General features: G+C 51.3%; 1 protein-coding gene across 1 annotated transcript in view; it reads right to left on the reverse strand.

Annotated features, from left to right (window-relative positions):
- Window positions 1–25599, reverse strand: part of UMODL1 (uromodulin like 1) — a 67899-nt gene that overhangs the window by 35522 nt on the left and 6778 nt on the right. Inside the window, exons 3-9 of the mRNA XM_050785683.1 lie at window positions 20932–21093; window positions 19639–19760; window positions 16563–16749; window positions 14621–14761; window positions 5562–5816; window positions 2222–2334; window positions 387–606 (exon numbers count right to left, since the gene is read on the reverse strand). Of these exons, the coding sequence (XP_050641640.1) occupies window positions 387–606; window positions 2222–2334; window positions 5562–5816; window positions 14621–14761; window positions 16563–16749; window positions 19639–19760; window positions 20932–21093 (1200 nt within the window). The remainder of the gene's footprint in view (window positions 1–386; window positions 607–2221; window positions 2335–5561; window positions 5817–14620; window positions 14762–16562; window positions 16750–19638; window positions 19761–20931; window positions 21094–25599) is intronic.

Here is a 25599-nt window from a genome sequence, read left to right on the forward strand (position 1 = left end):
CACTCCAGCCTGGGCAACAAGAGCAAAACTCTGTCCCAACAAAAAAAAAAAAAAAAAAAAAGAAAGAGACCCACATGTGGGCAGTTGTCTAGCTGCCTGGAAGTGCTGGGGGGCCCTGACCACAGACACAGTGAACTTCTGTCCCTTTTCCCCGAGAGGACCTTCCAGCCCCATTTCACTCAGGGTCAGGGTCTGGGCTGACCGAGGAGACACAGGTGGGCTGGTTGTTCAGGGCTACTGCCCTGGCCCCCGGTTCCGGTGGAGGAAGATAGAATAGGATTTGCATTTCTTTACCCTTTTAAATAAAGGAAAGACTGACTCAAAGTCACCAAGAGGATTTCTGAGCTGGAGGGCACCAGGCAGCAGGGCGGGTGGCTGGGCTGTACCTTGCACACGTGTCCCCTGCCGGTCAATCTGGAACACTGTGCTTGCCAACAGGGGCCGGAGCATGGGGGCCAGCGTGGAGACACCCACGGGAACCCCAGGGTCCTGCACGGTGAGCTTGAGCCTCACGACCACGCTTCCTGCCTGGAGAGACACGATCTGCATTCTCAGTTTCCCACTCCGGTACAAGTCAGACACCGCCGGCGGGAAGGAGCTCTCGACCTAGCCAAGAAGAGGCAACAGCTACTCAGACAGCAGACGTCCATCAACGTCTTCATGACCGTTAAGCAGGGTTCCAGGTGTGACCAGTGGAAGGTTCATGGAGCCATTTCTCTCCTCTACAATCAAGAGGAGGCACCCAGCGACCGACCTCTCAGAGCAAGTAGGGAGGTCCATTCACAGCACCTTAGCTGGGCTTTCCCTGGGACGGCCAGGCCTGGCCTGGTGTGTGCTGGGGACTCACAGTGACCACTGCAATCAAGCTCCCAGTCATGGAGCATCAGATGGACAATCCCCTCCGAGTGTCCTGAAAACTGGTATGAAGGTCATTTGCGTGAGTGTGTGAGAAAGACTATTGGATTGATTGATAAATGGATTGATAGATGGAGAGGCCCCATCAAGGGACAATGCCTACGGCTCTTTGGAGCTGTCCCCCCACTTACTAGGCTGTATCCCGCAGAAAACATGCACACAGAGCCAGGTGCTTAGGGTTACCCACGCCCAAGCAAGGGAGATACCAGCCTGATTCCCCGCCTTTCTGCCAACCCATACTTGCACACACAAGTGAGTTAACATTAAAAAAGGGAGGGAGTTCTCTGAAAACAATGAAAACTGGATTCCCCCTGCAGGCGAATGTTGGGAAGCAATGCTCTGTGGGTCTCTGGCATTTCTACACATCTTGCAAGTAGAAGCACTAACTGCCCTTTTGTTCCAGAATATCTTTCCAAGGATGTTTGCATAGTGAACAGCCTTGGGAGGGAGAGATAATGGCTCCCTCCAAAGCAAAGGGCAGGTTTGTTACTGTCTGATTTAACAGATAATGTGTCCTTCTGGAGCAAGTGCTTGCGCCCATTATAAAAGATTCAGGTTCCCTAGGGTTGGGGTTCCTCAGCTCAGGTGCAGACCCACTTTATGTGCTTCATGCCCCTGGGCCCCTCTGCATCACCTCTGTGGGACTCTGGTGCAGGAAGGGGAACTGGCACAACAGCACACGCATGCTGCCTGCTGTGCTGTGAGTAATACGGTCTTCTGTCTCTGGCCCAGAAGTCTCGTGTCTTCTGCCAGCATGCATGACACTGTGGTAGACTCACTTGTTAGTTTGCAGGGAGGGTAAAACCTCAGACCTTATGTGATTCTTGGCAGCTTAGGAAGTCACTTTTCCCTCCAATGCACCATCTGTGGATAGATGTGCTTCCCACTGGCTTGCTTCTCCCTGGCTGTCTGCTGATGTCCCCCTTTAGTCACGAGGGAGGAATGGATGCCGTGATTGCTGGTAAACACTTTGCTAATGAAGCTACCCCAGAGCTGGAAGACAGAGCCCTCAGACAGAAGGTTCCACAGAAAATCCGGCAGTGGGATTAAATGGTGTAGACCATTTGAATAAAGGCACATATTTTAAAGATGGATCGGCCCCGTATCTGGATTAAGCACCCCATAAAAGCAGGGGGGAAGCTTTTGAGGAATCACTGTGCAATTTGGGTTTGGCCTCCCCTGGAGCTGCAGTAACATGTATTTTTGCCACAATCCCAGAGGAAGAGCTGGGCAGGAATTGGCTTGTGTTTGATGTCCTCACTCAGAACGCCCAAGAAAAGATTTTTATGTCTCATTGTGGCTTTACCTCTTGAAGCAGTTGTCTAGAAAAGTCCTGGAACTCCATGCTGCTGTGGTTGAGTAACCTCTTTGTCAGGTTGTGGTTTACAATCTTTATTGTGACTTCAAATACCTGGGCATCTGAGACAGACAGTGAAACAAATTAGCCTGTGGTCAAAAGTCACACACTTGTCTGTTAATGTTTTCCATGAAGCCTACTCTTTAGCGGAGAATTTTTTTTAATAGGTTGGGGCATGAATCTTGGATTGAGGTATCCTAATTGGGGGAAATAAACATAAGAAACGAAAGAATAAACAATCACTTTTATGTCCAGGGCAGAGACATCCCAGGAAGGAGGTACAAACGTCACACACAGCCCGTACCCACAGGAACTGGGATTCAACCAGTGCATGGAGGGTCCTTTCCCATGGGGTGGCTGCTGCTTTCCTTTGCCCTATTCATAACCACAGGGCCCAGCGGGTACTCACACAGGGCCCTTACTCAGGCCCCCAACATCAGGGTGACCGAAGGGTTCCAACCTGCCTGGGACGTTCCAGAATTTAGCCCTGAAAGTCCCATCTCTCAAGAACGTACTCAGCCAGTCAAACTGGTAGGGTTGCTCACTTACAAGGGAGGTTGCATTATTTTTGGACATAAGCAAAGATGGAAAAAAAGGTTCAAGATGGGACACGGGAATATTCGTCTCTCATTATGAAAAGAAACTCAGCATGCACAACCCAAGCGTCGGCAGGCACAGGAGCAGGTCGGCTGCAATTCTGCACATTTCTCTGGTTATCTAACAGCCACCCGCAGCTGTGCCCCACCCTGGCTCTCTCCCAGCTGGCAAACTACGGGCCATCAGAGAGTGTGTCACCTATGCACGCCACACTTAAGGCTGCAGAAATGCCACTAATGTCATATATTGTATATTTCCAGTTGGGGCCCCTGTGAATCTCCCATCTTAGCAAGAGGGAGGAGCACTCCTTGTGGCCTCTGATTCTCAGGCCCCGACATATCGTAGAGCCTCGTGGACCAGCGGCCTCCTCCAGGACCCTGGGAATTGGACTCCCTGGAGGCTCTGGGCATCAGGTGCCACTGTAACACCTGCCCTGCTGCCTCCTGGTGTCACAGGCTCATGACAAGGTGGAATTAGACAAGGCCTTTAAAGCAAATTTGGCTCCTTCAAAAAGGGCTCTACAAAAGAAGGGCATTTTTATAATCTGGAAAAGGAAAGAAAATCAAGGCTGGGAAGTGGAATAGGTTGGTAATTCAGGAGTCTTCTAGAGTCTTCCAAATTATCTGTGCCTGACATTGGAATGTAGGTATTTTTTTCCTGAGGGCACGGGGTTGGTGGGGTGGGGAGGGTGAGGGCACGGGGTTGGCGGGTGGGGAGGGTGGGGCGGGCATGGGGTTAGTGGGTGGGGAGGGTGAGGGCATGGGGTTGGTGGGGTGGGGAGGGTGAGGGCACGGAGTTGGTGGGGTGGGGAGGGTGAGGGCACGGGGTTAGTGGGTAGGGAGGGTGAGGGCATGGGGTTGGTGGGGTGGGGAGGGTGGGGTGGGCATGGGGTTAGTGGGTAGGGAGGGTGAGGGCATGGGGTTGGTGGGGTGGGGGAGGGTGAGGGCATGGGGTTGGTAGGGTGGGGAGGGTGGGGTGGGCACGGGTTGGTGGGTGGGGAGGGTGGGGAGGGCACGGGTTGGTGGGTGGGGAGGGTGGGGTGGGCACGGGTTTGGTGGGATGGGGAGGGTGAGGGCACGGGATTGGTGGGGAGGGTGAGGGCACGGGATTGGTGGGGAGGGTGAGGGCACAGGCTTGGTAGGGTGGGGAGGGTGAGCGCATGGGGTTGGTGGGGTGGGCAGGGAGCTGCAAGTTCCTATTGCATTTCCCATAGAGATCAATTTTGCACCTGGAGGATGGCTCTATAATGGAACTGCCTCTCAGGCCTCAGTTTCCAAAGAGGGAAAAGAGTTCCTCCTCCCCTTAGTCCCGGCGTACTTTGGAAATGAAATGAGAAGATGAGGTGGAGTCAGCTTGGAATGGGAAGCTGCGTGCACAGTGGAGGGCTTGTGTCGAGCATGGCCGGGGTGCTTCGGGGCTCTCTGGATGCCCATGCTGGCTGCTATGAGGACTTAGCTTGAGGTTCACCCCAAATCAGTTTGAAAAGGATGCAGGGCTGAGCCACATTCCACCATTCATTCTCCGCCACCACTCACTGTCACCAGCATTAGCCTCTGTGAGCGAGAAAGGCCCCAGTATGGTCTTTAGGCAGCGATTTCTATGCTCTGCACTCTCTGCTGAGACGTGAAGCCCAAAGCCCACAGCCCGGGGCTCCCACCGGCTCTACATCAGGGACACACACGTCGAGAACCCAGGACCAGAATGGAGCCCCAGCAACCCCACATTCACATCCCACAGCCACGGAGGCCAGCCTTGGGGAGAAGTTCCACCATCCAGGCCTCACCTGACCAAGTCTAGGCACCACTGGGCACCAGGCAAGTGGGGAGCAAGTCACGGGCAGAGCCAAGTGGGCCACATGGGACAGACCCAGACGGGCCACACCGGCTCCTTCCCGACAACGTGCCGAGTTCATGTGTGCATCATGTGTTTTGGGGACAAAAGTTTCCTCTTGGGATCACTCGAGCCCAGGAATTTGACACCAGCCTGAGCAACATGGCAAGATTCCATCCTTACGAAAAATAAAAAAATTTAGCCGGGTGTGGTGCTATGTGCCCGTGGTCCCAGCTACGAGGGAGGCTGAGGTGGCAGGATCACTTGAGTCCAGGGAGTCAAGACTGCAGCGAGCTGTGGTCGCACCACTGCACTCCAGCCTGGGTGACATAGTGAGTCCCTGTCTCGAAAAGCAAAAACATTTCGTCCCAGCACAAATGTGGTGGGCAAGGCATTCACTTTACATGCATCAGTAGGGAAGCGAGGCATGAAAACGTCAGCGATTCTCCCCTGTCAGGGAGGGAACTTAGACGGCCTCAGTGCTGTGGGGTAAGCAGGCAGGGTCCTGATCTGCCTGCCAGGAGCTGCCGCCTTCTGCTTTATTATTATTTTATTCCTTTGCTTCACTCTAGCTGATGCCTTATTGGTTCTTCCGATTCCACATGTTGTCCCCTCACACAGCAGAGTGAACCCCGAACAGGGTGAGATGTGGGGAAGCGAGGGAGCCCGTGAAGGCGCCAGCGGGCCGGTGCAATGCCGGGCAGGCAGTGGGATAACTGGGAGGGGAGGGAGGAAGTGCGGGACGGTCAGTGACTTCTGGTGCCCTGGTTATAGGAAGAACAATGCAACGTGCTAAGGCCATGGAACTGGTATAGAAAGACAAGTGCACAAGCTAACGTGGGTCTCTGACTGGGGGCCTTACCAGTTTTGACAGTCAGCGTGGTGGAGACGTCGGCCCCACACCCCTGGTAGCTGGTCTTCACCCTGTACAGCACTCCAGCCTCCAGCCCAGCCACCGCCAGTGCCTGGCCCTGTGTCTTGACGCTCCTGAGCAACTCCGTACCCCGGTAAACCCAGACATGGAAAGTGTGGTTCTGCGTAGAATTTAAACGCCAGGATACTTGAAAACTGCTACTGGTGACGTTGAGGACCACGTAGTCACTGAGTGGAGGACAATCTACGAAAGCACAGGAAGAGAAGACGAGCAAAGGGTCGGCGAGGGCGGCTTTATCTTCTGAAGCAGGTAACACAGCCTCGTCTCAACTTGGTTTTCACTGATTTATTGATCAAGTTGACCCATGCAGGACAGCACTCGCTGTTTTCTGTTTTTTGTTTTGAGGCAGAGTCTTACTCTGTCGCCCAGGCTGGAGTGCAGTGGTGCGATCTCGGCTCACTGCAACCTCCACCTCCCCGGTTCAAACAATTCTGTCTCAGCCTCCCAAGTAGCTGAGATTACAGGTGCTCACCCCCATGCCCTACTAATTTTTTTGTATTTTTAGTAGAGATGGGGTTTCACCATGTTAGCCAGGATGATCCTGATCTCCTGACCTCGTGATCCATCCGCCTCAGCCTCCCAACGTGCTGGGATTACAGGTGTGAGCCACCACGCCTGGCCCACTTGCTGTTTTTTTGTTTGTTTTTATTTTTTTTCCAATTATAAATGAAACCCATTCATTCAAAACAGAATATCAATCTTCTCTCTCTCTAGGCTTCTGAGTAATTTTGGAAGGTAGCTCAGGATTGCATTCAGTGATGGGGATAGTTGAGATGAAATGGAGAAGCAAGAGGTCTGAGGTTGAAATCTCAGCCTCTCTATCACTGAGCCAAGTTAGTGTGTAGGAGTCATCCAAGTGTGCCTCTGTCTACACAATGAATAGCATTGAGTCGTGGGGCTCCTTGGGATCCAGAATCGGTGGTTACTAGAAAGTCAGGACACTCTCGCTGAGGACCCGTTGGCAGTCATTGTACAGAAAACATTTGTAGCAGTGGCCACGACAGTGTAAGGTTTCTGTGCCACGTCTACAAATGCTGCCTTGCTAGCTTCTCCCAGGGCCCTGGGCTGCTCTGATTCATGACAAGCACTTGGTCATTTGCACGAGAACGTCTGCACTGGGCTGACTCATCACGCCGTAAACGATGGCCTCGTCAGGAAGCAGGACTCAGAAACCAGGCTGAGCTTCCTTTATTGCCTTTTTTATGCTTTCCTATTGAAATCCATGCCTCAGGGAGCAAAGCTCTGATGTTCCAACCTACATATATGCCAGTGCTCAAATAGCATTGAAGCTCTTTTTTGTTTAAAAAAAATTCTGGCTGTACAGCAAGTATCTGGGCAGCAAGAATTATATAAAAAGTAGATGGCCCCCAGTCTAGTCACCAAAATTTTCACATGAGAGTTTAAATTCTATAAAAACAAGCAATGAAGAATTTTAAAAAATATATTTTGCAAAACCATGGTAAAGAAAATAATAATTTTATAATGTGTGGCTTCCCAAAGCCTTTTATGTAAGGATTGGTAGGATATACACTTTCTAGTATCATGAAAAAAATTCTGTTTTTAGACACATGTGCCCGCTTTCTCTCAATAACAAATTGAAAAAAAAACCAACACTATCCAGCTCATTTCCCTTTTCGCCTTGGCTGCCAAGAGGCTCAGAATCCAATTTAGTGCCCAGTCACCACCACGCGACATAGCCCTGCTGTCTCTTCCTTCCAATCCGAGACTGAGCTGCCTCTTTTGAGTCTTGGGCCCTGTGTAGGTGAGCTCCCCCACTGAAAACTCTGCCGCTCCACCTCCCAGTAGATGAGCATCTGTTATGGGAATCTGCACAGACTTCACTCGGACGGGATCAGTGACATCCATCCAAATTCTGATGTGTCCTAATAACACTCCTAGGATGTGGGGTAGAATGTATTTTTTAAAAGACACATCTATACTTTTTACAGGATTATCCAGTGATTTTTGGCATATTGATCAGAGACACAGACATGGATTCATTCTTTATGATATTTTCTTTAGTGGCAAGAAAAGCAGAAATGCTTCAACTGAGGGTCGCCCAAAGCTTGGGACCTGAGATTGTGGGTGGCACCCCCATCTCCAGGGTCACCAGAACCCGGGAATCAAAAAGACCCCCCACTGCCTGGCCTTCTAACAACCACCCAGCTTTTTAAAGTCTGTTCCTTGGGAACGTATGTCTCACTGAAAAAGGAAGGAAGGGCTACAATTTCTTTTCCAAAAAGTCTGCTAAAAGCACTGACTGTTCTATTTTTGTACAGTCAGGACACAGCCCCAAGCATTTTTTTATCCATGTCAGTGGAGGATGGTGTGACAGCAAAACGCCCTGCAAACAGGAAAGTGGGGCGGCCACGAGCAAGCCCAGCGGCTTGAACAGCAGCCCCCAGTCCACACCCAGGGCTCCAACCTTGCCTCCTTGTCGCCATTCAGATATCAAACTTGACGCAGAGTGAGAGAGCACATGGGTGGGACAACAGATGGCCCACCCAGATTACGGGCCATTTAAAAGCGCATTGTATAAGGCGAGCTTCTCAGCAGAGCGGAGTTAAAATTAAAAGGGCACCCGTACTTATTTGAAAAGAACGCAGACGAATGGTGTTTGGAAAGAAGTCTCAAAGGGTACAGGGCTGGCAATGCATGCTTTGTCTCTTTTAATAAATATGTTTACTCTTTAAATTAAGATGCCAGTGGGTTTTTGGATCACTGGATGGGGACCTGCAAATCTGGAATTTCAAATGCTGTGAAAGCCCTCGGAGGCATCTGCAGAAGCTGCCATCAGTGATTTCTAGGAGAGATCGTGAGCATTTGGGGAAAGAGAATCTCATCTAATCCAAAGAAATGCATTATCCCTGAGGACAACGCTCCCATCCAATATCTGTGTGGCCCTTTTCCAGTCTGTTATCTTGAAGCATTTGGAATTGTCCATATTGGACCATGTTTGTCCAACAAGGGCACCAATTTCTTACGGCTCAATTTTTTTTATTGAGCATCTACTATGCACCCAGCATCACCATAAACACTGAGGGAACAAGGATGAGTTAATGTCTGCAGTGTCCAAGCTGCGCAGTATACATTATAGCAGCAGTAGGAACTTGCAGGGAGCTATAAATTAACTCCCTGGTGTGAGACCCCTACAGTACTCCCTCCCACGACCTCCATGTCACAAACCAGCCATGCTATCGGTGACACAGTTACAGGTAATGTTTCCTGGGTGCTGTGTGCACCAGGCATGTTATCCTATTTAGTCCTTACAGCAATCCCAAGTAATAGGTTCTTCTAGGATCCCCATTTTACAGAGGACAAAACTGAGGCCTAGAAAGGTCAAGTAGGTAGTATATGGCAAAGCTGAACAATAAGAAATAGCAAAGTTCATTTGCCTTACTACTAAGCTTTCCTATCACCAGTAGTAGGCTGAATAACAACCTTCAAAGATATCAAGTCCTAATCCCTGCAACCTATGACTGTGACCTTATTTGGAAAAGGAATCTTTGCAGATGTGATTCAGTGAAGTATCTTCAGATGGAAAGATAATCCTGGATTTCCCAGGTCCACCCTAAATGCAATCACAAGTGTCCTTATAAGAGAGAATCAGGGGAGATTTGCACACAGACACAGACACACACACATGCACACACACACACAACGGAGAAGGCAGTATGAAGCTGGAATAGAGAAAGAACAAAGATGTTCACCTTGAAGATGGAGTAGGGCTAGGCGTGGTGGCTCACATCTGTAATCCCAGAACTTTGGGAGACCAAAGTGGGCATATGGCTTGAGCCCAGGAGTTTGAAACCAGCTTGGGCAATATAGCAAGACCCCCATCTTTACAAAAAAACACAAACATTAGCCATACGTGGTGATGTGTGCCTATAGTCCCAGCTACTTGGGGGGCTGAGCTAGGAGGATCAATTGAACCCTGGAGGTGGAGGCTGCAGTGAGCCGAGATTGTGCCATTGCACTTCAGCCTGAGTGACAGAGCAAGACCCTGTCAAAAAACAAAACAAAACAAAACAAAACAAAACAAAAACAGAAGTAGGAGGGATGCAGCCACAAGCCAAGAAATGCCGGTAGCCACCAGAGGGCAGAGAGGCAAGGAATGGATTCTCCCAGAGCCTCTGGGGAGCACAGCCCTCCTGGCATCCTGATTTGGGCCCAGTGCTAACTATTTCAAATTTCTGGTCTTCAGAACTGTGAGAGGATACATTTCTCTTGTTTGAAGCCACCCAGTTCATGGGTCTTTGTTAAGGAAACCCAGGAAACTTACATATCTCCCAATCCTTCTTTTTTTTTTTTGAGTCAGAGTCTCGCTCTGTCGCCCAGGCTGGAGTGCAGTGGCCGGATCTCAGCTCACTGCAAGCTCCGCCTCCTGGGTCTACGCCATTCTCCTGCCTCAGCCTCCCGAGTAGCTGGGACTACAGGCGCCCGCCACCTCTCCCGGCTAGTTTTTTGTATTTTTTTTTTGGTAGAGACAGGGTTTCACCGTGTTAGCCAGGCTGGTCTCGATCTCCTGACCTCGTGATCCGCCCATCTCGGCCTCCCAAAGTGCTGGGATTACAGGCTTGAGCCACCGCGCCCGGCCTCTCCCAATCCTTCTTTAGCGAAATTTCACTGCAGCTGTTCCCGTGGCTGGACAGCACAGCTTGGAGAGTTTTCTTTGTGTTGTAAAACCAACCAACCAACTTCTAACATGCTAAGGCCAATCTCTCTTTTGTTGGACAGACCTTGCGGTATTTTAAAACTAGAAATCTTCCTTCTACCCCTGACTCCTCTCTTCCAGGGTAGGCCCCTATCACTTGGTTTTTGGTTTTCATTAGCCAGAACACCTTCCTTTGGTCACCCTTAAATGGGGACCCTTTTCAGTGTCCCCCTTAAATGTGGCCTAGAAAATGATGCTCTTGACTCTGTGTTTGCATGACCCAAGGCCACGGCAATGTGGTTAATCTAAACTTCAGGCCCCAGAGCCCCTGCTCCACAGCCCTCCCCATCCACAGCTAGGAACACAAGTTCAGAACTTTGCCGCTATCTGGGTAAAGCACCCTGGGTTCTCCACGTCTGACAGTCTGGCCCTTGTTTCTTCTGGGCAGCCATGACTCATCTCTGGTTCAGCAGTGAAGGTGCCAGGGATGCTGTTTCCTTAGCAATGTGCAATTGGAATTCACTCTAAACTGCTGAACTGGAAACACTGGATTAGTGTGTCCTGCCCTATTAGAAGTGAAGCCAGGACCGCGCAGCCTCCCCTGTTTGTGTTTGGCGGTCGCTCGAGCGGCCGTGTATCCTGACGTAATCTGGCAGCTCACTGCGCCAAGCAACACGGCAGAGTGTGACTGCCAACAGACCTAACCGTAAATAGAATCTAATATTTTTCCAGATGACTGACGAGGGTAAAAATAACTATTCGGAAAATACCTGTTTTCTAACCTTCTGCGCTCACGAAAGGGACAGGATTCTCACCCTGGAAGCCACAGAGCAGGAATCTATAGACGGTTCTCTGCAGAACTTAGTGGGGTGCCATGGGGTGTGCATGGGGTGCGAAGTTCTAAGTGGATCTCAAGGCCACGTGCTGCGAGGTACAGGAGTGTTCTCAGTGTTTTGCTGCCAGAGCTGGGCTGGAAATTTTTAACACCTGGAGATCCTTGGGATGACCACTGTGAAAAACCTCTCTTTCCGTGATTGATCCAGGAAATGTTTGTGGAGTGCCTGCTCTTTGCGGGGCACCAGGGATTCATCTGCCAGCAGGCGGAAGGCAAGGCCACTCTCCCCACACAGCCTCATTCTGATAGGAGGGGAACATTCCTGGTGGTAGGGGGAACGTCTGACCCTGGAGCCCACCACATCCACAGCTGGCTCTGGGGACTGGTCCACTCCCTCCACCCCTCGCCCACAGGACAACGAGAAGAGCCAATCAGAACCTTAGGCTGAGCATGGGGGCTCCTGCCTGCAATTCCAACGCTTTATGAGGCCAAGGAGGGAGGATCTCTTGAGGCTGGGAGCTTAAGACCAGCCTGGGCTACTCAGTGAGACTTCGTCTCTACAAAAAATTTAAAAATGAGCCAGCTGTGGTGGTGCACGTCTGTGGTCCCAGCTACTCTGGAGGCTGAGGTTGGAGCCTGGGAGCTGGAGGCTGCAGTGACCGGTGATCACACCACTGCACTCCAGCCTGGGTGACAGAGTAAGACCCTGTCTCTACAAAAAATAAAATTAATTAAATAAATAAACCACAACCTTAGACTCCTTTTCCTAGTTGGGCTCTGGAACACCAAAGAAAATAATTCGAGTCTTCTGGAGCTCTACCGACTCTTGGTCCTAAGCACTCATGAAGGTGGGAAGGGCATGGCGGTTTCCCTGAGTGCACCAGGACAAAGGACAGCCCCAGAGGACGGGGGAGAGGCCATCACACTCTCAGGCAGGTCCCCTCCAGAGGGCTGCTAGGGAAGATGACGTCGGGATGACGAGGGTGGCAGGGAGTCACGAACAGCTGGTTCATGTGCGTCTGCAGAGAACCAGTCTTGGGATCTTATGCAAGAAAATCACCTTCGTCTCCCTCAATTTCCTCTTCTGAAAAAATAGCGTAAGAAGAGTAGTTGCCTCTTGAGGTTATTCTAAGAATCTAAACGAAGCAATACCCACAGAGTGCTGAGAGCAGAGCCCAGTGTATGTGAAGTGCCGGCAACTGCCAGCCGTGCTGTTATTGTGAACAAAGGGATGGTCCTCACTGTTGAGTCCTTTTAAGGAAAAAGAACATGCAAATTAAATGATTAACGAATTCAAATTGGGTATAAAGAGATTCTCTGTAACGCTTGTCACAATGCTACAGTTTCAGACTCCTGGAAGCAACAGAAGTACTCCCGTGAGGGGAAAGAATATTATATGATTGCTTTAGAAAGCTGTTAGTTTTCAACTACCAATAATTGTCATGGTGAAAACCAGGATTCTTCTTGGAAACTTTGTACACACTATAGGAACTGAAGAAAGCAGCTTATAAAATTACACATGCAGCAGGATTTAAATAAGGTTAAAAAAAACCAAACAAACTTGTATTCAATAAAGTCAAAACCTGGAAAGGAACAGGGAATAGAAAGAGCTGGGATCAGCGTTGCCTGAGAGACCCCCTGGGAGTCCACAGCCTCCTCCACACCAGGCTTTCCTCCCCTTAGCCTCTTCATAGTCAAGCTTCCCTGCAGGATTCTCAGTTGTTCTCTCTTCTTTCTCTCCTCCAGCTGTCTTCCTAACCTGGGCTGCTGGCTGCTTCCCTTCTGCTCTCCTGAAGCCGGCACCAGATCCCCGCAGTTCCCACGGGCGCTTTCCTGCCCCGCTGTTACCCACGCGTGTGCCCTCCCTGCTTGCCATCCAGCTTACTGCTTGCTTGCCTGGGGCTTACTGAGCCTTCCCTGCTGACCTGGCTGCACACGCCCGTCCAGCTGTTTTCCTGCCTTACCCCTGTCCTCTGCAGCCTCTCCTCCTGCACTGACCTGGCACTGTTGGGGTTCTCTGGCCGCAGGCCCCAGGCCTCTTCCCTTCTCTCAGCCACGCCATGGTTTAAGTGTCACCTGGAGGCGAGTGACCCTGGACTCACATATGCAGCCCAGCCCCACCTCTGCGCTCCAGCACCACGTGTCCAACTCAGTCAGCATCCTGGCACCTCCACTCACTCCATCTCAGCTGTAACTATTACTGACAATAATAACAACAGCTCGCATCTTCCCCATCCACTCCAGTGGAAACACCCTCTACTCCATTGTTCAGTCAAGATAGCTGGATTCCGTCTTCTTTCCTTTGTCCTCTTCTTCACTGAATTAATCAGTAAGTTCCAGAGGTTCCACCTCTAAAATGTTGCCTGAATCCCTTTCTCCACCACCTTCTACACCCTAGACTCCTGCACGCAGTGTATCATCTTTATAGCGCCTTCCTACATTTCAGATTACACAGTTACTTCTTATTCCAAGCTGCTTGATGGCAGAGCCAATCCCATGTGCCAGTCCTGGTTGGTACATCCCTCCCCACTCCCAACAGGGACAGACCTGGGCACATTTTTCTACGTGCTTCCCCCAACGCCCAGCCCGCTCTTCTGCTCCCCAGGCTGACCCCGCGATGCTAGGGACAGTCCCAGCTTATCCCCGTGGTTCCAATGCAGACATCAGTCATGCCCTTTCATGCGCTAAAATGTCTCCATTTCCACAATCCACTAGACGGACAGAGATTAGGACCTGCTTCTGCATGCTTCCATTACCAGCACCGAGCACAGTGAATAGCACCTACATCAACATTTCCTAAGCCAAAGAACGGAGGCAAGAGTGGCCCACTAGGAGACCAATGATGGTTGAGAGAACTAAGTGTATCCTGTGCCTGTGAGCCAGCCGTTCCCTCTCAGCAAGAAGAGTCTCTATGGTCTGAAGACTATCCAGCCTTTGAAAAATGCCTTCACCCTTTTCCCGTTTCGAAGACAAAAAGGGCAGCTCACTGCCAACACTCATTTAATTTTACATCAACACACTCTTTGGGGCTAAAGCAAATCTAACTGATTTTCAATATGAAAATAAAATATAAAAACTGTTCTTGGAGTTATTTCTAAACAGAACTAACCTCAGAATCGTCTGAATCATCAGAATCGTCTATTTCAGAAAAACAGGTTCAGCAGATGAATTGTCGGCCAACAACTTGTCTGAGAACAATGTTAACAACACACGTAGGAATGCTGTTTTCTAGGATTTGACATTTCCAGCAATCAAGAGTCACTATATTTTGTAAATGGAAACACCACTACTAAAAACAGAATGCTATAAGGAGAATTGTGTCTTTTGTTTCCAAAGTCGACATACCAGAGTGATGTGAAAATAATAATAAAAGCAAGACATTTCATGGCAAAGTTATCTCGGGGCAAATGCTGCAGCTGCAAGCACTGCTGGTGAGTATTCCGGGGGCAAATGGGAATTAAGCCATTCCCACACCATCTGAGAGAGCCTAGCCGTTACCTTCCCACTCCAGGTTGAGCTTCCGCGGAGATGTGGCTGGAGCTTCCTGGTGACAGACGCACCGGTACGAGCCCTCCAGGTTTGCGCACAGTTCCCTTCCAGAACAGGCGTTGAGCTCCTCGTAGAAACACTCATTGACATCTACAGGGACGGACAGCAGGACCCACACTCAGCAGTTGCTGCCACCTCGCCGTCCTCATCTACCTGCACACATGGCCTTTGTGGACTCCTGCCATGGATTTGTGCCACGTCGGTTGAGGGGTGCCTTGGGCAGTGGGCCCAAGAGGGACTATGGAAGCCTCATCTTAGAGGGCCGCGAGCGGCTGCTGGCCATCTTCATCCAAGCAGTGGCCCACGTGCAGGCAGGGCTCGCGGCTAGCTCACCGGGCAGCCTCACATGAGCAAATCACTCTGGGCTGGACTGAGACTGGGTGGTCATGAAAAGACGGGGCCAAAACATCCCATCCCAAGGGTAAAGCAAATTGATGGGTATTTTCTGTGCCAACAAGGAAACCCAGAGTCACCCATGACATTCTGAGGCTGGCCCAGGCCTCCCAGACAGAACCATCTCACAGCAACCAGCCTCTTCATAATGCTGTCGAAGCACAGACAGTGATAAGCTCATGTGTCATCCACAAAATACTAACGCCCCTCTCTTGGCCCAAATGAGTGATTATTAGTTCTTCACAAATTATAGCTTATGTTTATGCAATTGTGCCCGTCTCGTTTGCTTAGATGTACGGAGATTCCCAATCATGGAGTTGCCTTCATTTCCTGACAGCATTCAATTCAGAACAAAATCACACTTCCCTAGACCCTCCCCAAACTACCCGATCACAACCCACATCCTGTAACAGTTTCTTTCTAACAATCTCTTACTGAGAGACCTCATGGTTTTCCATGCTATGGGTTCTCCCTTGCTGCCTCAAATAATAAACTCAACTGGTCCACCCACAGGTGTGCTCCTGCAACCTCTGGCCGAACGTCATTGACAGAGCAGATGATAGAACGAACACTTTGCTTAATGGCACTAGAGCAATGCAGTTTGGTTTTGAAGAACGTGTGTGGATCTGAAGGGAGATCACTGCAATCGCTAGAGCTTTCACATGGCTTTGAGCCCTGGCATTGTCACGTGCCTCCTCAGTGTCATACAAGAGGCTTCACCAAGGCAGCTACCCTCCCGCAAAGCCGTGGGAGCAGCAGACTAGCCTGGCTGCCTCCTGCTTGGGTACAGGAAGCCGTACAGGAGCCCGGCGGTTTGCTTGCGGACTGTCTGTGGCTGCTACCGCAGCAGGGCTGAGTCGTTGAGACAGAGACGACGTGGGCCCACAAAGCCAAAAATATTTACTATCTGGTCCCTTTTAGATCAGGTTTGCCAATTCCTGACATAGGACAACAACAACAAAGAATAGGTAATTTCTTCCAGAAACAAGGCCACGTCTATGTGCTTTGCCAGATACAAACTCAACTTTAGACAAATTCTGCTGAAGGAGCCTTTGGAGTACAAGGATGTCCTTGGCAAGGGTGGGAAAGAGGCGAGAGGGAAATTCAGGAAACCAAAGAACTGAAGAAACAAGTTCTTTGTGTGTGGTTCTGGGATTTGCCCTCCAGTGTCCACTAGGATGGAAGGAGAAGCCTGCCGAGGCGGAAGGAGTCCAGAGGGATCTGAGGAGAAATGGAGGGAAGGGGAGAGGGGCCAGAAATGGGGGGCAAAATAAGTTCTCGAGGTCTGTACTTGGGGACTTGGAGTTTACAGGGTGAGCTGAAGGCAGATCCCACATCTGTGGGATGAACACATTTGAACCGGTTATTCTTTCACTCCTGAACTTAAACCTCCTTTAAAAGACAAAGGACTGGTCTGGCTTTAGCGTCCACCTTGCATTTTGACTGTTCAGGCCCCACCCTGCAGCCTCCCCAGAGGGAGGATCGAGGGAAGCCCAACCTTGCACCTGGACGCTGATCACTTCATAGACACGCTTCGCAATGTCACCCAGCAGGGCAGAGACGTCGGCCACAGGCAGTGGCTGCAGCAGGCCCAGCAGCAGCCATGACACCGTGGTGGAGGCATCCCCAGGGGCCGAGTGCAGGTGGTGGATGGTGGAGACCATTGGTTGCAGGGCACTGGTGACCTGTGAAGCCAGAATCAGAGCATCACACGGCAGAAGGACACCCTGTCAGACAGACAAGGAGATTGAGGCCTGAGAGTTGAAGTGAACTGTCCACACACACACACCATTCTGCTCCTCAGCAAAGAACCTCTACAGTACTTATGCATCCGTCACTAGCCTAATAAAAGTCCTACAAACCAGAACTATCAATACCTTTTAGCACCAGTTGTGATAAGCTGAATTCTGTCCCCTAAAATCCATATGTTGAAGTCCTAAGCTCCAGCACCTCAGAATGTGACTTTATTTGGAAATAGGGTCACTGCAGATCTAACTAGTGAAGGTGGGTTCTAATCCAATATGGCTGGTGCCCTCATAAAAAGGGGAAATGTGGACACAGAAACAGATATGAATGGGGGGAAGACAGTGTGAAGAGACGGAGAAGACAGCTGCCTGCAGGCCAGGGAGAGAGGCCCGGAGGCCTCAGGAGGAACCAGCCCTGCCGACACCTTGACTCTCCAGTCCCCAGAACTGTGAGAGAGGAAGTTTCTGTTGTTTGAAGCCCCCAGTCAGTGGTCCTTGGTAACGGTGGCCCCAGGACACTAATACAGCAGCCAGCCCCAGGACCCCCGGTCTCCCACCCTTGCCAAGACTGCAGGTCTCTTGCAGCTGACGACAGAGAATTAGAACTAGAATTAGACAATTTGAGATCACAAGCCATGGTCTCCTGTTGTGTATATCCAAACATCCAATTACTTTTTGAGGTTTAATGATCACTTTCCTCATTTCAGTGCATTATTTTTATTTCAGTTTAATATCTTGAATCTCAACCCTTGGGAAGCCGGGCAAACCGGCAGCTGCACAGCCAGACCAGCGGTCACCAAAACAAACTTTGTCAGCAAACCCCCGAGTCTCCACTGGGAACACCGAAGGAGGTTTGGGGAGAGCTGGGGTCCTCTGATACACACTTGAAGCCTCTTCCTGGGAGGAGATGCAACTCGCAATTTAGAATACAGAAATGGGAACCAGCCCCGGCCTCATTGGAACCCCTTATTCAGCAGCAGAAACAGGCCTCGGAGCCCAGCCCCTGCTGCCGCCTGACCCCTGGGCAAGGCAGGCGCTTCTACAGGGGGTAATGGGCTGGTTGGAGACACGAAACCTGCATACACAAGGAGACAGCAGGTGGCACACAGCAATAGTGAAAACACAACAACCACAACATCTCTGGCCCCACACATATCAGGAAGCTCAGGAACCATCTTGAGCTCTTTACATGTATGATTTAAACTCAATGGGCCCTGTCTCAGGCAGGGTTGTGATTATTTCTATTTATTTATTTATTTATTATTTATTTATTTATTTACTTACTTACGTACTTACTTAGAGACAGAGTCTTACTTGTAGCCCAGATTGGAGTGCACTGGCATGATCTCGGCTCACTGCAACCTCCACCTCCCGGGTTCAAGCAATTCTCCTGCCTCAGCCTCCCCAGTAGCTGGGATTACAGGCAGGTGCCACCACACCTGGCTAATTATTGGACTTCTAGTAGGGATAGGGTTTCGCCATGTTGGCCAGGCTGGTCTTGAACTCCTGACCTCAAGTGATCCGCCCTCCTCGGCCTCCCAAAGTGCTGGGATTACAGGCATGAGCCACCACTCCTGGCCGGTTATTTATATTTAATGGAGGCGGTATCTCAGGCACAGAGAGGTTAAGTGACTTGCCCAAGGTCACACAGCTGATGAGTGGCAACACTTGGGCCAGGCAGTGTGGCTTCAGAGCTAGCTTCTTACTGGCCAGTTGGACAGCCCCTCAACAAGCTAAGAGGAGACAGGAATCACTCCTAGCCCGGGCTGTTAAGACCGAGGCTGCAGACTACCTGTCTAGCAGCTCACTGGCCAGCAGCCCAGAACAACGGGAGGTGTGCACCATCTGATCTGGGCTTCCAGCCAGCTTAGTCTAAAGGCCAAGGAGTGCCCCAACCCTGGGTCTAACACCAAGACACCCAGGCACACGTGGGACACACAAAAGATCTGAAGCACAGAAGAGCTACACAGATGCCGAAGGAAAATGCGGGGCCCTTTGTCTGAAAAGTGTTGGCATTTCCAGAGGCGACGGCAGCACTTTAGACCAAGCTGAGCCCCTCTCAGCACAGGCCCCTGTCAGCAGCCGGCCCTAGAGTCAGACCATCCCCCAGGGAGCGCCGCCTTGGGGGCACGCAGTGCCCTGTCCACGCTGGGATTCCCGAGACTGATGGTGGCCTGAGCTGGAGAAGACATCCTGGTTGGCAATCACTGCTGATGGGCCAGAAAGTGTGAGCTGTGTCATCAGCAGGGGTCAGCAAGGGTGTTTGTTTTTATCCCCAGGGGACAGTGGGTGACATCTGGAGACAGTTTTGCATGTCACCCTGGGGTGTGCTTCTGACTTGTGTGGAGAGGCCAGGGGCGCTGCTAACCATGGGACCCCAGGGTGCTCGCCAGCCCTAGGCTACAGCTCCCATCTCCGCGCTCCCAGGATGGTGCCGGCTTCCATGAAGCAGGAGCCAGAACTTGAGAACTTTGGGAGTGAGGGTGGTGAGGGAAGAGCTTAGGGCTTAGGCTGTCTTTGCTGGGACTCCAGACTCCTGCAAGCTTAGGGATCCGCGTTCTCCACCACAACAGGTGGGCCTACGAGGGTACACACATCACAACTCAGCCAACTACACGCTTCAGTTGTGTGCATGTTGTTGCATGTAAATCATACCTCTTTGAAGCTGATTTGTTTAAGAATTAGAATTTGGTTCACAGTCAGTCATTTGGGGCCACTTGTGGAACATCACCCTCCCCATCCCCAGGTCCCTTCCACGGCCCCACACCTGGGTCTGCCTGAGCAGCTGCTGAAAAGAGCGTGCAGGGAGCCCCTGTCTTTCTCACCTACCAAGGAATGCAGAAGGCGCATGTGGTTCAGGAGCCTGGGGTCCACTTGCTGGAGTTCCTTGAAGTCCATTTTCACCAGTATGGTGACGTTGTACCAGGAGCCCACAGGGCCCCTCTCTGGAGCTGCACAAGGGCAAACACTGATGATTATGGACCCAGGACAGGTTGAAGTCACAAGAGCCGCTGGGGTGGGAGAGGGGGCAGGAGAGGGAACCAGAGGCCATGAGAGGCCCTGCTCTGCATTTACCTCCCTGCAAAAAGACATCTACCACAGGAGACGGGGGGATGTCCCCACTGCCTGCCCCTTGCTCCTCTCCATCCTAATGTCCCTGAAGACCACTGATCCCTGCTCAGAGGTGAGCTGGGCCTGGGACCCACAGCAGTGGGCCTTGCCTTGAAGAGATCTGCTTAGGAGGTAAATAGAGCCTATCAGCCTCATTATACTGTCATAGTATGTTGATATAGAAAATTACTTTATACTGTGTCATTATTTTATTGATACTACAAATATTGGATAGTATAATAATATGTAATATGATATGTACTAAAGAATAGCATGTAATGTAATGATATAGTATTATCACATAATACTTGATATTATGTATACTATTGCTTTATTACTGCATACCATACTAATGCTATAATATATTTTAAATATATAAATATTTAAATATATATTTAAATATTTTAAATATTAAATATTAAATAATATGTATACATAATATATATAATTAATATTAATTAATTATATAATATGTATATATACATATTAAATAATATGTATAAATAGTAAATTATGTGTGTGTGTGTATATATATATAATATATGTATATAGACCATCCCATTCTCCTGGATGCAGACCCTAATCGAAAGAGAACTTTCCAGACCGGCAGGCGCGCATCTGAGACGGCAGGACCTGCCTACGACGCTGTGGCGCTCCTCAGGCCCCTGTGGCACTTCAGGCCCAGCCAGCTCCGCACCTGTGACAAATCTACCTGGAGCTCCTGGCCTCTCCAGGCAAACTGGGAAATCCGGGTCTCTGCCCCACCAGACGTGTCTTCCCATTTCAGGGCCCCTGAGAGCGCCATGAGCTTTTCCTCCCGGAGAGTTCAGGGGCCAGATTTTGACTAAGAAATTGTCTAAGAGCAGGCGCTGCCTGTGCACACAGTGGGGGCTCCTGGTGAAATCGGTCGCTGCTCCTAGAAACACACTCCTCCCCGCACCTTCACACAGATCAGCCTCACCGAGACCCTCCCTTGCTGCCTATCTGTGAGCACGGCCTGCAGCAGCCTACCTTGGGGTGCAGGGGCCATGCAGCAGCGCCCCCCTGACCAGGGGCAGCACTTCTCAAGTCCAGGACAGTCGGTGTCCAAGCTGCAGGGGGAGGTGGATGGTTCAGGCCCCTCTGCGGGGCAGACCCCGGGTCTTGATGTGAACTCCCTGGACTGATTCAGAGCTGGGAGAAAATGGTCCAGTTAATGATGCTGGTGATAAAAGACGAACCTGATTTGCTTCACAGGGGCCTCATGTCGGTGCTTCCTGGTACTGAAGTCTGCCTGTGGGTCTGTGGCCTGTTCAGGGCCCATCCCTATGCCTGGGCAGACACCCACCCCATTGGAGGGCCGCTGGCTTTGGCTTTCATATCCTCTGCCCATCTGTCCTGCCAGGGCAGCTTCAGTTGAGGTCCTAGGTGTCTCTGTTTCCTCCAGGCCTCAGGAGTCCAGGTCCAAGAGGCTCCACCACCCCCTAGAGGGCTGCTTGCTGTTTCCAGTCCTGATAGCTCATTCATTCATTCATTCATTCATTCAATATTTGTTGAGCACCTACTATGTGCCAGGCACAATCCCAGGTGCCCAGGGCCCAGCCTTCAGGGAACTTATATTCCAGTGGGGGAACAACAGTGCAAGGCGATCTACAGACATTCAGACAGGGTGAGAGCCTTGGGGGATGAAGCAGTGTGGGGGATGGAGGTCTGGGAAGTCCGCTCTGGAGAGGGGCTCGTGCCTGGGCTGGGCAGAGGGGAGCTCGGAGCAGCCCTGCAGACATCAGCCCTGGCGCCCACGAGGTGAGATACAGGCCTGGTGTGGGGTGTGGTGGAGGCTGGCCCAGGTGACAGTGCAGACGACTGCAGCATGGGACCCTGGGGAGATCAGGTGGGGGCATCCACAGGATGTGCTGACAGATGGGATGGAGTATAAGAGAAGAATAAGCTTCAGGAAGGCTCCCAGGCTTCGGGGCTGGCATCCCTGGGGCTCCATTCCTGAGCTGGGGAAAGCTGTGGGAAGAACGGCCTGGGGTAGGCCAGGTGTGGCAGCACAAATGTGAAGCTGGACACATTCACTGTTTGCCCACGTGGAGACGCACGGCAGAGTGGCACTGGAGGTGGCCACTGAGGCCAGCCCGCCGGCTGTTGGCTGCACAGCTCCCCAGCCCCTCACAGTGTGAGTGCAGCTCAGATGCAGCTCCAGACACAGAAACACAGCAAGCCTCTGCAGGAGGCAAAGATGAGGGGGGCCAGAGGCCAGCCCGGTGGGGTCCCCATGGGAGGTACACTGGTCCTGGGGACCAGACCTCAGTCAGGGCTGCAGAGGGAGGCCACGGTGGGCTTTCCAGAAAAGGGGCTTGTAGAGCTCTCAGAAAGCACTGCAGGAGTCTGAGAATCCACCCAAAGCGAAGCTTTCACGAGTCCGGGGGCTGACGCTCAGGGCTCCGAGAAACACAAGAGGAGGGCAAGGAGAAGAAACTGAACCCCAGGGGACAGGAGACAGTGGAGCCTGTGCCCAATGCCACAGAGCCTGCAGTGTGCCTTTGCCAAGATAGCAGAGGTGGGCCCAGGGCAGGAGACAACCCCATCTCCCAGGACGGAAGGAAGCTGAGAACATGGGAGCTCCACAAGGCAGAGGGCAGCCATGAGGAGGACACACAGGGAGGAGGGACCCAGTTCAGGGCCCCAGAGAAGGCTTGCCCCGCTCTGTGGCCTCCAAACTCAGCCATCCTGATGGTGGGTGCCGTACTCCCCCTAGGGTTTTACTCAGAGCTGTCCAGTTCATGCCCAGATGCATGGCAAGCTTTGTGTGTCTATGGCCCGGGGATGTTTAGAAGCACAGCCTGAGACCTCTCAGAGCCCAGAAGACTAGAGGAGGCCAGCTGGTAACTGGGTCCGAGACTCACCTCCACAAGGGTGGGGAAAACTTGTGGGATTGGCCAAGTGGAAGGGCAGCCTCAACAGGCTGCAATCCCAGGGACCCGCCTCTTGGGTCCCCCAGGGTCTCTGCAGAGCACTCCGCAACCAAGAAAGAAGGTGGTGGCCCTGGTTTCTGTTGGGACCACATCACCAAGGACACTGCTCAGCTGGCCAGAGTAGGGGGAGCCAGAGTCGTGGAATATGCGGACAGACTGCATCCCCGCTCTTCTCACACAGCCCTGTCTGCCAGCGCCCGGCCTTGCTGTGGGCATTCCTCTCAGCCACACTCTCTTTCTTGCGTTGTCCCTGACTCAGTCTTCTTCTCCTCATCATCCAGGCAGCTCTACTAATGGCCGTGCATGAAAAATGAACGTTGGGTGCAGCTCGAGGAGGGCAATGTCAGGAGCCTGGTGGAGGCTTGCTGAGCGTCTGATGGTCTCTGCTTTGTCTCCCAGTGCAAAAAGCAAAGGCCTAAGGGTTAAGCAGATGTGTGGACTAAATGGAAGGTGGGCTCCTGGGACAGAAAAAGACATTCTGGGGAAAGCAGGGATATCCAAATAAAGTATGGAGTTTCTTGGCAATGCCCAGTGCTGGTTCCTTAGGACAAGTTGTCCCGAGAGCTGTAAGATGCTAACGTTAGGGGAAGCTGGGTTGGGGGGTACAGGACCTTTCTGCATTATCTTTGCAGAAAGATAAAGACTTCCCTGCAAATCTAAAACTATTCTAAACTAAAAGGCTATTTAAATAGAAGTAATCCCCCCAAAATTGGCTTCCAAAAATAGTTGCCTAATCACCAGAGGCGTGTTTTTGAGTGAAAGGTTTGCATCTTAACTGGGCACTGCCGGGAAGCCCCTCCATGCCTTGGAGCCGGCCAGCTGACTGAGTGCCCTGAGAAAGCTGAACAAGTCCAACTTGGTAGAAAGTCAAAAATCTCCTTCTTCCCTAACTCAGTGCAAACAATAAAAGAACTGCTCAGCTCCTGGCAACACTGTTAGTCATGGTCCAGTGAAGCAACAGGGGAGCTTTCTGTTGGAGCAGTAAAACCCAAGGCTCCCAGGGCTGAGGACTGGATGAGCTGGGGAGGAGTCGCTCCTGTCTCCCTCCTCCTTCCTCAGTGCCTCTTCGCCTGGTCAGGACAGGAGGTTCTCACCAAAGGGCCCCTGGTCATCAGCCTGCGAGGACAAGAAGTTTTGGGGAGTCTCCTGGTCCCGTGGGGTCCTGGATTTGCCTAACAAGGTTGAGTTTGCCAGGAGGTTGATCCTGTGCAGAATTGGGGTGTCACTGGAGTTAGGGAGCATGGCTAAGATGCTGGGTTCCACTTCTCAGAATTCATCCTGAGCACATAATCCAACTTGTACACAGCCACGTTTGTACCGTATACTGTTCATCACAGCATTACGTATGCTAATGAGTAATTAGAAACAACTGAATGTTAAGTGGCAAGAACTTGCTCAGTGAATGCTGATGTGCATATGAGGTAATGCCATGTGGTCGTAAAAGCATGCCGTGGAGCCATGTGTATGGACATGGAAGCTGCTGTGGATACATTGCTGAGTGGTAAAATCATGCTACAAACGTCTTGGACACAGTGGCCATCCCCTTGTGAAATGTCTGCCCTGGATAAAGAACATGTGAAAGGTGGTTATTCGTGAGCAGCAGGCTTGGGATCGTTTCCTCCTCCTGTTTCCTGTGTTTCCAAATTTTCTGCATGGCTCATGTATTCATTTCTGTAATTATACTTTTAAAAACTTAAAATAATGCACCAGGTGTCATTGCGTTCCAAATGCTGGAATGAAAAAGTTGAAAAAGTCACTGAAAATCATATCACGTGTGTGTTGATGCTTCCCTTCGCTTTTTTGTGTAAGTCATGATTGAGCGGGAGGAGAAAGGAGGAACCACGTCTGGCGTTTTGCCACTGTCTGGGGGATAGGACTCCGAGGCGCAGACCCCCGGGCAGCTGAGGTGTGAGTCACCCACACTCAAGCGACCTGGAGGCCCCGCTGCAGAGGAAGGAGCATCTCCTGCCCTTCACACCTCCCAGTATTTCCAGGTGCCTCCAACATCTGCCAGGTCCAGCTTCAGGTCTGCTTCATTCCGTACAAATCAGAGTTGCAGTGCTCAACAGGTCACTTACTGAGACCATCTCACGTCCAGCTCCAAGGGGTCAACCTGCCGTGCGGCATCCCAGAAAAAGCAGCTTGGATGAAAAGAACTGTGCAAGCATGGAGAAGGTTGTGCTGCCAAAATCCGGGGTGTAAATCTGCCCACCACAGGCACCTTCACACTACCAGCGTGATGCCTCTGACCTTGGGGCTGGGAAGAGATGGAGGCCCACGGGATACAGGCCCTCGAGCAGCAGGAGCTGCAGAAGCCTCGTGGGCTATGCCCTTCACCAGGCCCCGGCACAGTCAGGGACTTTTCTGAGAAAGAACTCCGTGTCCTCAGTGCCCTGAAACGTTCCTTCTCCCACAATCGCCACAGCCACAGCATTCAAATGCCACAAACTCCTCTACACTAAAGTGCAGCTTGATAAACCCCCAAAAATCTGCCTGGGGGTCAGAGAGCCCCGGTTCCATGTCCCGAGCCAGGCTTCCCAGAGCTGTGCCATGGTGGTGGGGGCGCGGGCCTCCCCTAGCCTGAATCTCCACCTGCAGAGCCAGGGATGCCTATTCCTTTGGCGCCTGAGGGATTGGAGGGTCTCCTGCCCTGGCCTCTTAGAAAGAATGCACTCAGGCAATGCCTGTTCCCCTCCCTCTTCTCCTCCTTCCTCCTTCTAGG

The sequence above is a fragment of the Macaca thibetana genome, chromosome 3 (assembly GCF_024542745.1).
Source record: "Macaca thibetana thibetana isolate TM-01 chromosome 3, ASM2454274v1, whole genome shotgun sequence".
NCBI lineage: Eukaryota > Metazoa > Chordata > Mammalia > Primates > Cercopithecidae > Macaca > Macaca thibetana.